This window comes from Vigna unguiculata, chromosome 6 (assembly GCF_037176805.1).
Source record: "Vigna unguiculata cultivar grain cowpea cultivar isolate G323 ecotype 2 chromosome 6, ASM3717680v1, whole genome shotgun sequence".
NCBI classification, from domain to species: domain Eukaryota; kingdom Viridiplantae; phylum Streptophyta; class Magnoliopsida; order Fabales; family Fabaceae; genus Vigna; species Vigna unguiculata.
Window position 1 is genome coordinate 44,445,749 of NC_140797.1, and position 13,764 is coordinate 44,459,512.

General features: G+C 29.7%; 1 protein-coding gene across 1 annotated transcript; it reads right to left on the reverse strand.

Annotated features, from left to right (window-relative positions):
* Positions 1-1,006: 1,006 nt before the first annotated feature.
* LOC114187125 (beta-amyrin synthase-like) lies at positions 1,007-6,684 on the reverse strand. Its single transcript, XM_028075258.2, has 16 exons — positions 6,426-6,684; positions 6,035-6,220; positions 5,668-5,757; positions 5,352-5,549; positions 5,180-5,264; positions 4,904-5,070; positions 4,557-4,745; positions 4,350-4,463; positions 4,149-4,268; positions 3,676-3,798; positions 3,467-3,565; positions 2,112-2,168; positions 1,659-2,027; positions 1,480-1,560; positions 1,306-1,389; positions 1,007-1,216 (listed from the first exon to the last, which is right to left on the reverse strand). The coding sequence occupies exons 1-16, from the start codon at positions 6,624-6,626 to the stop codon at positions 1,094-1,096; spliced, it is 2,286 nt and encodes a 761-aa protein (XP_027931059.1). The 5' UTR covers positions 6,627-6,684; the 3' UTR covers positions 1,007-1,093.
* Between the last annotated feature and the right edge of the window lie 7,080 nt (positions 6,685-13,764).

Below are 13,764 nucleotides of genomic sequence, written 5' to 3' on the forward strand. Positions count from 1 at the left end.
TATACATTTCGAAAAAAAAGGAGCAAACGTCCTTGTTTTAAACTAAACTCCTCTACTTTTAATAGATATTGTTCTATATAACTATTTATATGTTTATAAATATGAATAAGTATAAAATTATATACACTAAATTCAGTTTAAAATTGTGAAAAAAATGACATTGATAATGATTTTAATAATGAGACTCATAATTTTAAAATACACAATCTCTTTTTAGAAATCATTTTCTAGAGTTTTCTAACTTTCTTTCAAGGAGTTCTTGTCCGTGAGATTGATTCTCGCAGAACTCTTCAAGTTGGACCGATCAGTTTTTCTGTTCGCGTAAGTTAAGTTTAAGACATTTTTCTTGTGAGATTTTTTTCACTTGCATGTCTCGTTTTAGTCTTTTATATGAGTTTTTGCTGATTACTGATCGTAATGGTATGTTTCCATCGTTTTCGTGATGCTTTTATGTGTAGATAAAACATTTTGTGGAATTAAAAATGTTTTGGTGTTTTTAGAGCTGTTTAAGCTGTGTAACAAGTAAGGGAAGCTAAAGGTTTGATCTTGTGTTATTGATTGTTTATGATTTTGGTACTTGATTGAATTTATGAATCTGAGACAGGTTGATAATCTTTTGTTGATTATTTTGTTTGAGCAGTGGCTGAATTGACTGAACTTTGAGTAATTGAACAAGGTAGTACTTACTCCATTTTTGATAAAACTATTATGAGTTAGAATATTGAAAGAGGAGTACCAAAAGGAGCAATTAACGAGGTCTTTAGTTATTTCAGATCACAAATTTCCTTCTTTGTCCACTGCCAAATAAAATGTTTTCGCAAGAGAAGTCTTAGCCTATAATCGGAAAATTCCTATGATTGTGTAGATTCCTATGATTGTGGATCCCATTAAGATGATGATTGATTTCTAATAATTGTTTACAAGAGGAATAATTTCTGACCATTTATTTAAGTTGTTTAACACAAAATATTTGTTCCAGAATTACAAAACTATAACAGAAATAAAGTTATCAAAGTTGATCACCAACTTTGATTTTATTTTCAGGGTTTTTTATGGATATGGCATTGTCTTCTAGAGCTTACACCTTTTCAATCTAAACAGAAGTGGAATGCACTAAAACATTATTACGGTATTCACTCAAGGCCCATATCGGAAAATAATTTCTATAAAATGGGTAATGAAGCACGCAACTACTCTTGTACGCCCCCACGGCCTCCTGCCACAATTAAGTCACACACAAACATTAAACAATTTTGGTGCAATAACTAAGATTCATAATTCAAAAGATAGAGATTTGAGAGGTACTTGTTGGGGCCAATCACCATCTTCTAACTGAGAATTAATGAGTAACTTTGCAGCACGATGAAGAGGTGTTGGATCTCTCTCAGCCTACATATGCCAAATTCAGAAAACGAATAACAACAACACTTAAAGGCATTAGAGATGTTGAAATCCAGCAGATGCAAATGAGAAGAGTACCTGTCCGCCATTAATTAAAGCCATTAGAGCCCACGCTGTTTGAACAACATGCGATCGATTCCCTTCAAGACCCACGTACGTCTTCATCGCACATATGCATTCATCATTAATATTTATAATTAATGACATTTAAGCTAATGGAAATTGTGATCATAAATAATAGTGGTTTAATTACAAACCTTCATTGAACATGAAAGATAACTTTCTCCCCAGCCACCATCATCATTCTGTATCGAGAGTAGAAATTTCACAGCTTTACAAATGGCAACACAGTTAGAGTAAGTGTTTCCAGCAGCGGCTAAAGCTCCGAGTGCGAACCAGGAAGTGTAAGTGAAGCAAACTCCCCAGTCCGCATGCCAACTTCCATTTGGTAATTGTTGATCTTCAATGTACTGTGTTGCTTTCATAATGAAATTATCTATCTCTTCCTTTTTGTGCTTTGGATATAGTTTTTTGAACAATACTAAAGCCTGAATTGTTGTTCCAGTACATTCAATATGCTCGTGCTCAATTACTATATCAGCAAGAAATTCCGCCGGATTCAGATTCTAAAATTAATAAAAAAAAAATAATGAAATCAACATCAGCAAACAAATTTACACACATTGTAGAATTCATCGATTCATACTTACTTCCAACCACTTTTGACCTAATGCTGGCTCCCACACTGTTACACCTCCATTCTTGCTCTGCAGTAATCGAACTTGTAGTTTCGTAAAAAAACAATATACAAGCAATTTAAATGAGTGGAAACTTCAATAAAGGAAAATTATTTAAAATTTTAAATTACAGAAAAAACATGGGAATAATCAAGACAATTAAAATTTAAATGCAAAGAACCTAACGTTGTGTTGCAATTCAATATATTAGAGTACAATTACTAAGATTTTGAAAAGAAAAATAATATTTTTTAAGTAATTATTTAAGAGCATGTCGAACTCAAATAGACGAAGTATAAAATTAAATTTAATGTTTTTTAAAGTAAAAGAAAACTCTTGAGATAAAAAAAAAAAACCGGTGAGAGTAAATTTAAGATTTATATGATAAACAAAAATAAAATAACTTGCTTTATAGTAACAAAAGAAACAGAAATCGTTTTACTTTCGATAATAAGCATTTTATGTTTTAAATTATGTAGAGATGGATTACTTACTCGCTCGGGTATTTTACCAATCTCGGTCAATAACCTTTCAAAATTATGGATAAGAGTTCATTTTTATGAAAATTACGTTTAAGGATTAATCGTGTTTATTGGACACAATTTTGTTGTAAAGAAATGAAATCATAATCCACATAACGACTTCTGTGTGAATGTTAAAATTGTGTAAGTCAACTGCGATTTTAATTAATATTAACTAAATCGTGCTATATTTAAAAATAAAGATACACCGAAATCGTGCTAGGATTAGAAAACTTTGATATTACGATTGAAATGAAGTTGTGCATTCGTATTCGTATGATGAATTTGGTTAAATTTTTTTTTTTAAAAAAAAAAAAAATATGCACCGAAATGGTTCAAATGATAACAACTTTCATATATAACTTTTTATGCAAAAATCTTGTCTCTAAATTTTTTCAATATTTTTCTATTTGTTTAAAACTCGTACTTAACATATACTCTTTTATTTCCATTCTATCACTTCCTTTTTATTTTAGTATTTTAACTTTTTTTGTTTATTTAAATATGTATATAAAAAACTTGTACCGTAGTCATATACTGCTTCATTACTTTAATTAAGTGTAATTAATATTAATTAAAGTCACGGTTCACTTGTGCGACCTTAACATTCACACAGAAATCCTAATCTGATTCCACGACTTCATTTCCTGATATCAGAAACAAAAACACGACTTGTCCCTACACCTAATTTTTAAAAGAACGAATCCAGATCCATATACCATTTTCACAAAAATTAAGACCATATACCATTGTTTACCAAATTATTTAAAAAATTAAATAGTGTAACCTTAATCTTATAATACTCACCTGAAGTGACAATATAAAATTGACGGGCTCATATAACTTTTCAGGTTCCAATTTTTCTCCCACAATCTCTTCCGGCAACATTGATAAAAGTAAACAACACTGAAACATGGATGATTAATTAGTTAGAACTATATAACATACATATGTTGTTATTCCGGAAGTTTCTCAACAAATAAAAATGTTTTGCAGCCAAAGTAGTTAAATATTACCTTGAGACATTCTGCAGTGCCGTCAGAAACTTGTAATCCATGGTCTCTTTCAGCCAATGTCCATGCCCCTTTAGAAATGTGATGAAACATACTCTTGAAATCTCCTGAGCGGTTTTCTGCTACCTATAATATTACAATATCAATTCATTTATTGCCTAATAAAACTAATCAATATTTCCTATTGACGGGTTCAAATGGTAATTTTGTAAGTTTTTTTATGTTTTCTTCAAATCTTTTATTTTTGTTTAATGTGAAATTTAAATTCATTATTTAGTTGCTTATAAGTAGTTAATTTTTTTAAACAAGTAATTAGTTATTAAACTTCATTATTTAGTTGCTTATAAGTAATTATCTGAAGGACAATTGTCAATCCAAAATAATTTGTTATATTGAACTTCATTATTTAGATCACGTAAGATTTCTTTTGTATGTTTATATAAAAAGCAAAAGTTGTAATTTAACGATATACTCACCTGAGATTTCTTGATAAAATCATGTGCTTTTTCAAGTGTGGGACCAATATCATCAATTAGACCAGTAGCCAGAAGAGCTTGAACCGTGAAACCAACATCCCAACATTGGGTATTAATTCCCTAAGTTATCATCTTCTATGGTTATCGTATATTCAGAGATTAAAAATAATTAAGATGATATTAACTGAGATGTATTTATACCTGTACACACATTCCATCCTCTGAAAGCCATAAATAATCTGGGACCCTTGCAAGATGCTTCTTAAAGGAATCCCCATTTGGATCGTCTACCCAACAAGCAAGCAACGATGCAGACTACCAAACACAAACATGAAGTGCACAAAAACTAAAAATTTCGATTTGTGCATACTATAAATAATATTCATGCTTTCAAATTATGATGATTACCTTGTTGATGCACCCACCATGTATGTATCGAGTATTTTCATCTTCGTAGTGAATACCTTTTATTGCAACTTCAAGTGCCTTTTCTCTGATCTTATTGAAAGGCCAGCGTGTGAGAAGTGGTTCAGTCAAAAAATATGCACTGTCCCATATTAGATCTTGTATCCAGTGATGCGGATAATACAGATCTTCCTGTCATGTATATGTAAAACAACATTTACCCTTTTTGTCAAGAGTTTAGATTATGTGTTGATGTATATTTTCTTTCACAATTGTAAAATCATTTTTTTTTTGAATTAATTACCTACGCATTTTACAATATAATCAAAGGATTATAAAATATTTATTACCTTTGCACACTTGTGACGTGCTTTCTTCCAAGTACTTTCATCATAAGGTTCAGTAAAGAGTTCTTCTCTCAAATTTGTGATTAATGGTGTGACTGGACACACGAATCTTTTCCCATATATATATGACATGGGCATGTATACATGCCGACAATAATACCACATTTTAGCTGCATTATTTAATTAAGGCGAAAATAAGATACAATAATACTCGTTTTAATATTGATTTAAGTAGTCATATTTCTTAAATAGTGGAAAAATAAAAAAGAAATATTTAACCAGGATGCATGGGGAGAAAAGTAGGGAGTATCCAAAATTCAGGGGGCAATGGGTTGCATCCACTCCAATCAACAATACCAAGAACCTGCAACAATAATAACATTTTTTGAATTAAACACAAAAACTTACATTTGTTGATTTGTGTGTTGAAAGAATAGGAAAGCATGCATACCGAAAGCCAAAACTTTCCCCATGAAGGCATAAGTGTAATGGTACCATGATCATGAATCCACTTTCTGGCCTTAGCGCAAGCGCTCTTATCACCTCCATTCGCTCCTTCTCCAAGAATTCTCAGAGTTACGTAATTCAGTGCCGTACAATACATCGTGCTTCCACCCTCTATGTGTAATCCCCACCCTCCATCTTCGTTCTTCCAATGATTTAAATAAGTTATAAATAATTTAAATATAATTTTAACAAATTGAAAAGCAAAAGGTGATAAATAACATGTATTGATTTCTTTCTTCAACATCAACTTGAAAGTGTACCTGATGATTATACAAGTAACGGAGAATTTCTTTACGATGCTCTTCTGGAATTACAGAATCAAGATTCCCTGTACTGTAGACGGAAATGATCTGCAACGTTTGAGGCACATTGAAAAGTGATTTTGTGTACAGAAATTTGTAAATTTCGATTTGTTATACTAAGATATTGAGAAAACCAAATCCTATCATTTCTTCAAAATTATAATTTTGAAACCACCAAATTCAATCATCCTTTTAAATGACTTTGATTTGAGATTTTTGATCAAAATTAACTTCCTGATTAAGTTTGTAAAACTTGATAATCAATTTAAAATAAATGTTAATATTAAAAAGTGTATATGATATATTTAGAATAAGTTGAAGTTACCAATATAGGAATGAAAAATTGACAACCCCCAAGGTGAGCAGGCCAATGGCCATCACTAGTTTGCAGTGCCGACAGGTAATGAGAGGCTCTCTTTATGGTCTGAGTAGCCTTCTCCCATGTAATTTCTTCATCTTCTTCTATCTTCACTTTGTTTATTATTTGTTTGAAGTCTTTCTCCCTCAAAATCTGTACAAAAATGGAACATATAATTATATTATTTATTTCATTCATACTTTCCTTTTCAAAATAATACTGTTTTCCTACTATCATCCAATCACAAATGTCATATAAAATAATCGGGAGTTTGATAATTATTATTTAAAAGTCATATCAATAATCATTAATGCATCTGAACATTGAGGTTTTGTTGAGGATAAGAAAGAAGAAGTACCTGAAAACGCCAAAGTCGATCGCCACATGCCTTGCGATGAAAGCGATTTTGATAGAAGTGTAGACGAGCTTCTTCAACCTGGGCTCGTTCTTCATCAGTTCCTGCTTCAGAATCAAACTCCCATATTTGTCTTCCTGCAAAGTTGTTTGTGCTGAATATGTATGGACTCTTCCCTCCATCTGCTATCTTCAACCTCCACATTTTCTTAATAACCTTAGTTGCTTCTGCCACATAATTATATATATACTTTAAGTCTCATTTATTTGTCTTCTAACAAGTCTAGAAAAATTGATCCAAACAAAACTACAACTTAAAAAAATATAAGGACCAAATAATATGTGTGGAAGTTATAATTGTGACTGCATGACAAACTGATAATTAGATGATACATCATGTGTTTTAATTCCTCCCACAACCATGTTCAAAATATATGGTTGATACAGACTACTTCACTTGTTGTGCTTATTAATCAAATATAATAAAAAAAATCAGTTTTTAAATAGAACAAAAAGTAGTAGCAAGAAAGAACCCGATGATGACGATGAAGTAGTAAAGGATAAGTTGTTTACACTCTGTCTATTTATGTATTTATGTACGTGTAGTAGACTACTTGGACTTCTTTTTTTATAACTGTCAAATGACTGCGAATTTAGTCCTTATATTATTATAATAACAATAAAAAATTGTTATTGAACACTAAATTTAAATATAAAACAATAATATTATATATTTTATAATTTTATTTTCTTTAATTTTTTTATGAAAATGTTTTTTATAAAGTTAAACTTTAAATATAACAAAAGTCAAAAATCACATAATTTAAAATCTCGTATATTAAATCTTCAATTAAAAAATATATAAAAATTAAAAAGAATACTGAGGCAAACATAATTTTCTATTTTTCTTATTAGAACAATTGTTACTAGATTCGAACGTGTACTTTTAAATAACTTTTAATAGGTTTATTTTTTTAAATCTCATTATTTATTCAGTTCCCTCAATTAGATCTTGCTGTAAATAAAAGAAATTGTACATAAAGGTTTAAGGAAAAATATTGTCAACCTATCATTGTTGAATGTTTAATTACTCTTAATATTTTGAAAGTACAACCATTTGATTGAGATTGATGATCCTTTACCCTAAAATGAGAAGTTGTCTACGTAATACAGTTATTGAATGGAGTGATGCTCCTCAACCCCCAAACACATCACATGAATGATTTGCAAGTGTAGACCATAGATAATTTATTCCAAGGGTTCTTTCTAGATAACTTCGAATACACTCAAGTAATTTTTAATATTATTTATTTATTTATTTTATTTATTGTATTTTTATTATAAATAAAAATTTAAATAAGTTCTTCAATTTTTAAATGACACTTTTCACAAAAATTAATCATAAAATTGTTAATAAATAAATACTAACAATTTTAATTTATCCAAGATGTATTTTATATAATTCATATGATAAAACAAACAACATGAGTTCCTAATATATGAAAATGTTATATTAAAAAAAATATTCAATATAACTGAGAATCAAACTAAAGAAAATAAATAAACAATATCAATAAACGAATTTTTAAAACTTTTTTAAACTGATAAATATTATTAAGCTTTGTCTATCTACTTTTTTTTATATGTAAATAATAATATTAAAAGTTCTAACTTTGTAATCATTACAAATATTCTATTAATATTATATATATATATATATATATATATATATATATATATATTAGTTATTTATATATTATAACATCCTAAATTTGTAAGTTATTTTCTTGAAATAATATTTTAAATCACATTAATATTAGATTCACTTTTTGAACAACAAATAAAATGAAGTCAGAATTTTTATGAATAAATTGACTTAAAAACCACAAATAAAAATAGGTGAAAAGGAAAAGGATGAGAGAATTCCCTGATGGAATGAATAATTGTATGTTTGGACCGAGGTAATTTAGAAGGAAAATTCATTTTAAAAAATTTTAATTGTTTTTTATTAAAATGACTTGTTTAGATAAAGTAATTATAAATTAATTCAAATTTAAAAATTTTAGAAAGTATTTTTAAATTAATAAAATAGAAAATTTTCAAATGTTCTCAAAAGTATGAGAAAATTGAAATTCCATTCTTTTACATTCCACTCACGAAGGTTGAGTCGAATGTCCAGAGAAGAGGTCAAAATGTGTTGGCTAGGAACGAATGTCAAATTGTATTAGTCTGAGTCAAAGGTTAAGTTGTACCGACATAAGCTGAAGGTCGAGCAGTGATGACTTGGGTCAATGGTCAAGTTATGTCGACCTCAGTTGAAGGTCGAGTCGTGTTGACTCGGATCAAAGGTCAAGTCGTGTAGGGCCTAGATAAAAATCAAGTCAAATTGGAGACCAAAAGTTAAGTTAGGTTGAAGATCGAAAATCAAACCTAGTCAACCCAGGTTAAATATTCAAGAATTTACTCAAACTAAAAATCAAGATCAGTCTCCCAAATCAAAGGTCAAACTAACTAGATTCAGACTCAATGATATAATTTTTCGTTCACGGTTATACTATTATTCTAGCTTTTTGTTTTGATAGTACTATGATACCAAGTTAGAGCATCAATATGTACATGGTTGTTTTGTAGAAGGATTAGAACATCCCTTAAGTGCTCTTTCTAATTTATATCCATTCTTTATTTAAAAAAAAATTAAATTCATTTTAAAATATAAATTAAATTATTTCATTAAAAAAAAATCTAATATATTTCAATTACTTTATCTCATCCTTAATCTAAAATGAACTTAAAAGGCTAAAATTCCAAGTTTATTTAATCTTATACACAATCAATGATATCAATAACACAATTTTACGGAATATAAATCTCTTCCAGTGGAATTCTTCAATCGCTTTATGCACATTAATTACCCAACCGAATTCGTCATCCTGCTCTCATTTTCATATTTCCCAAGTGAATCATCCCCACCAAACAACCCCACCAGCTTACAATTCCACGAACCCCACCATCACATAAGTCTTCCAATAATTGTTGTGTAGATTTCAATAACCTCTATCCCTTCCATATTGATGCATACCCCGAAATGCAACACCAAACCCTAACAAAGAGGAGGAGGGCTTGAATTGAAGCGAAGAAGAGGAACGAGGAGGCAGTGATGTGGGTCATTCCATTGACGATAGAGGACTTCCGCCGGAGATGTTAGAGTCACCATATCACTACCTTATCTCTTTTGTGTCGGTGTAGCTTCGGGTTGACCAACTCTAGTAGAGTCCGACTTCTAACCACCGTCAATTTTTGGCCGCTAAAACGCTGCATTCTTGTATTCAAAAGATGGAATAATTAAAGCTTCATTTGACATGTTTTGTATAACAAGTTCTAATTATCGAACAAACTTAAGGCTTCGTTTGATGAATTGAAGAACTTTGTTATAACGTGATCATGTGAATTGCATCTAAAAAGCTAAAGTTTGCATGAAATATTATTAAAATGTTAATACAAGTAAAATGTTTATATAACATTATCTCATTTAAGTGTTTGAATGAAATTACTTTAGAACAAGTGAATTGGTATAAGAATGTCTAAGAACCGAAAAGTTTAAATTGAAAAACTGTATATTATAAACTCATGAACTCAAATCCTTTTTCTCATAAATTTGATTTACTCTAGATAAAATCAAAGTTCGGAGAATTATTTTTATATTAGTTACTGTAATGACCAGACACACTCAAACTCTACCCGATTAATAGTCTGTTTAAGGTCGACTAAAACACGTCTAATGACTCATCAGTATTATGAATTGAAAGAACGTCATGACGGCAAGGGATTCCCTCAACAAGCGAAACTAACGGACGAAATATCACAACGGTCAACTATTTTCCATATAACGAAACCATCACATCACGTTATCGAAATTTTAGGTCAACTATCCTAAAAAAACCGGTAGGTCTTGACATAAAAAAGTTGAAAAAAACGTTAAGGTAACACAAAATTTTGGTTCTTGCTAAACATTTATTCAATATATAATCGGTCAAACGTCGGCAAAAACAATTATTGTTCATAAATAATGATGTAACAAATTTAATATAAAAAATAAATTTGAGTATATTTTTTTTTTCTACACTCGACTAAAAGTACGCTTTCACAAATAACGAAGCCTACAAAATAATGTCACAAAAATATGTGATGGGACTTTTTAATTAAAGCGAAGTTTTCAACAACTGTTACTGGGCAACCGTTATGAAAACTAGAAATAATGACCATTAAGTGTTGCTAAGAGAAATATGGTTCCGATTCCAATTGTAGTTAAAAGTCATCTACCTTCTAGTATTCAATTTTTCTCTTTCCACGCTGCATTCATTTTTCTCCCTCTCTCGTTTTCATCTATTTCCCATCATTGTTCACTCTCTTCTGAGAATCCACATTGTTCTCGCCGCTCATTCCAGTCTCAATATTAAAATTTAATTAGCATTTTTATTTTATTAAAATGGATTACAATGTATTTTTAAACTTTTGATGTTATCTGAAATTACTTATGTTATGCAAAGGAAGATTATATTTATTAGAAAAATATAACAAAAAATTAATTAAAATTATATATAAATATTTAATGATAATTTAAAACAAAATTATTCAAAAACAGATATTTAAAAATTTAAATTTTAAGAAACATTTGAACAAATTAAAATAATGATAATTTGCTATCAATTTATAATGTACAATCACATTGGTGTAATACTATAAATATAACTTTAAACAAACTCCAACTAGTATTCTAAAGACCGAACCCCATATTTTTCATACAACTATATAATTATATTATTAATACATATAGTTCTCAATAATTTTTTAGGTATTTATAACGAAAATAATTATACAATACTAGATGCATTAAGCTCAGCATAAACCGATTACTGTTTTTGTACTCTTTCTTTAAAATATGTTTTAAAATTTTTTTATGTGTGTCCATTCACTACTTGATATTTAAAATTATTTTACATATTATTTTATTTATTTATTTATCTTTAATTTGAATAAACATCGTTATCCAAAAAAAACACTAAAGTTTAGGGAAATTCTATAATACAAGTTTGAAGTGTTAGAATTAATTCAATTAATTCTATTAGTGACTCATTTAAAATATTTTGATAGTCCAATTATGATTTAATAAAATATAAAGACTTATGAATTATTATTATGAGAAATGATAATAAAATAAAGAGAAAGATAAAATAAAAACCAACTTGATGGATGTTGGTTTATAAAAGAAACTGGGTTCTGTCTCTGGCCATAAGGTTCTTTTCACAGTAACCCATCAAAAATGTGTGAGAAGAGAAAGAAAGGCAAAAAGATAAACCGGAAAACGTGAAGAGCACACAAGATTACAAATTTGAAAAACGCATATTCATAAGATTTCCCATGAATCAAGGTTAGTGCTCTATTATATCGAGTGAGAATTATAAAGATCCTTAATTAGTTTTATATGAAATTGACCCGCAGCGTACCAAGAAGTAAGGTGGTTGGCCCCGTCCCAAGAAGTCTGGCGGTGTCCTCCATTCCAGTGGCAGCGGGCGTGTCAATGTCACTCTGTTAGATTGATTTCTTTTACTTTGCGATGCTTAACGACATTGTTCTTATCAGCTATACATCGCCACAAATATTTTGACGATGGTTAATAGATTCACTGTTGAAACAGAAAGATTAAAGAAACAGGAAGAATTAAGAAACAGAAGAATTGAGACGGTCAAAATTTCACTCAACATGGAACTCTGCAATCTTTTTTATTGATTCAGAATGTATATTTTAACTACAATACAAGAATGAAGTTATATTATACCAGAATAAGAACGACTCAATCAGATAATGCAAAATGAATCTTTACACGGAGTGATTGTTGTTTGGACGAACCTATAAAAAGATCAGAACAGAGAGACAGTGTGAGAGCAGAGGAAGACATAAGAGATCAACAGAGAGAAGAGATTTCATAGGTTCTTTTGTAAAAAAGATTCTTTTGAACATTCGGACTAAAGTTATTATAAATGTAAAAGTTTTTTTTTTTAAAGTGAGGTTGTGAGATGACATTTAGACCGAAGTCGTAGTGTGACTGGTGTTTTTTTTTTAAAGTTAAAGTCATCAAGACTTTTATTTGTTTTTGTATATCTGAAGGAAGTCGTTAAGTTTCATGACGACTTCATTATTAAAGTTATCAACATTCATCACGACTTTAATCTTGTATTTTTTTTTAAATATAACAATCGGTAAGAGTTCTAATGACTTTTGTTTTGTAAGAACAAAAAATCAATCAACTATATTCATAAAGTCTTAATGTCATGAGTCCTAACAACTTCATTTTATTATAAAAAAATTTCAATTAACCATACGAGCTCAAAACAACCATGTTTAAAAAAAAAAGCCGATTTAATACCGCAATGTTAATTCCCTTTCAGCTACTCAAAGCCTTTAAATAACACATTTTTTCTGTGCTGCACGTTACATAGCTGGAAGTTTGAATTGTTTGTTTTGGGTACTTGGTTTGTGTTTCTATGACCAATCAGATGGCTTTTAGCTCTGGTTGTTCTACCTGCAAGGTCTCACATAATTATGCAATTTGGATTAGTGATATACCTGACACAGGAAGTGGGATCATATTCATATATAGATGGATTGTTCACATTGCTTAATTATGGTTGGTTTTTTATGAATAATTATGGGGCTATTGGGATTAATAGTCCAAGTGTGTTTGATCTCTCAGTTAAAGCTTTTCATTGTGTTTCATTTCATGTTCACTGTTTTATTAATCATATTGTTAATTACTTTTCCTCTTCCCTCTTTTCAAAATTAAGCTCATGGAATTTCTTATTCTTAATGCATATCTATGATTTGAGTTTGCTCGTACCATATCATAAATAGGTTGGATTTTCATTTACTGATGGAAGCTTCCTGAAAACAACAGAATTTTTATGATTCTGACTTTATGAGAATTTGGTCTGCATTTCTTTGGAAGGTATTTCAGAGTGCAAGTCTCTGCCTCATAACTACAAACCCGAACAACTGGCATTTGCATTACATGGTTTATGGTCCTATTGTGAAATACATAGGTGTTTCTGTCTCAGAAATTGTGCTTACACTTTTACTGTCATTGAGGTTTATCAGTCTCGTTTTTTATGAGGTAGGATGTTAAGGAATTTTACATTCAATGTTAGAAAAAAAGTATTAAGTCGCATGAAATTACAGACCAAAATCTCTTGCTGTCCCAGAGTTTAGACGCCCAAAGATTATCTTTGTCTAGAAAACTGTCTTCCAATAACTGCCACACCATTATCCTAACACATTTGTTTGGTATA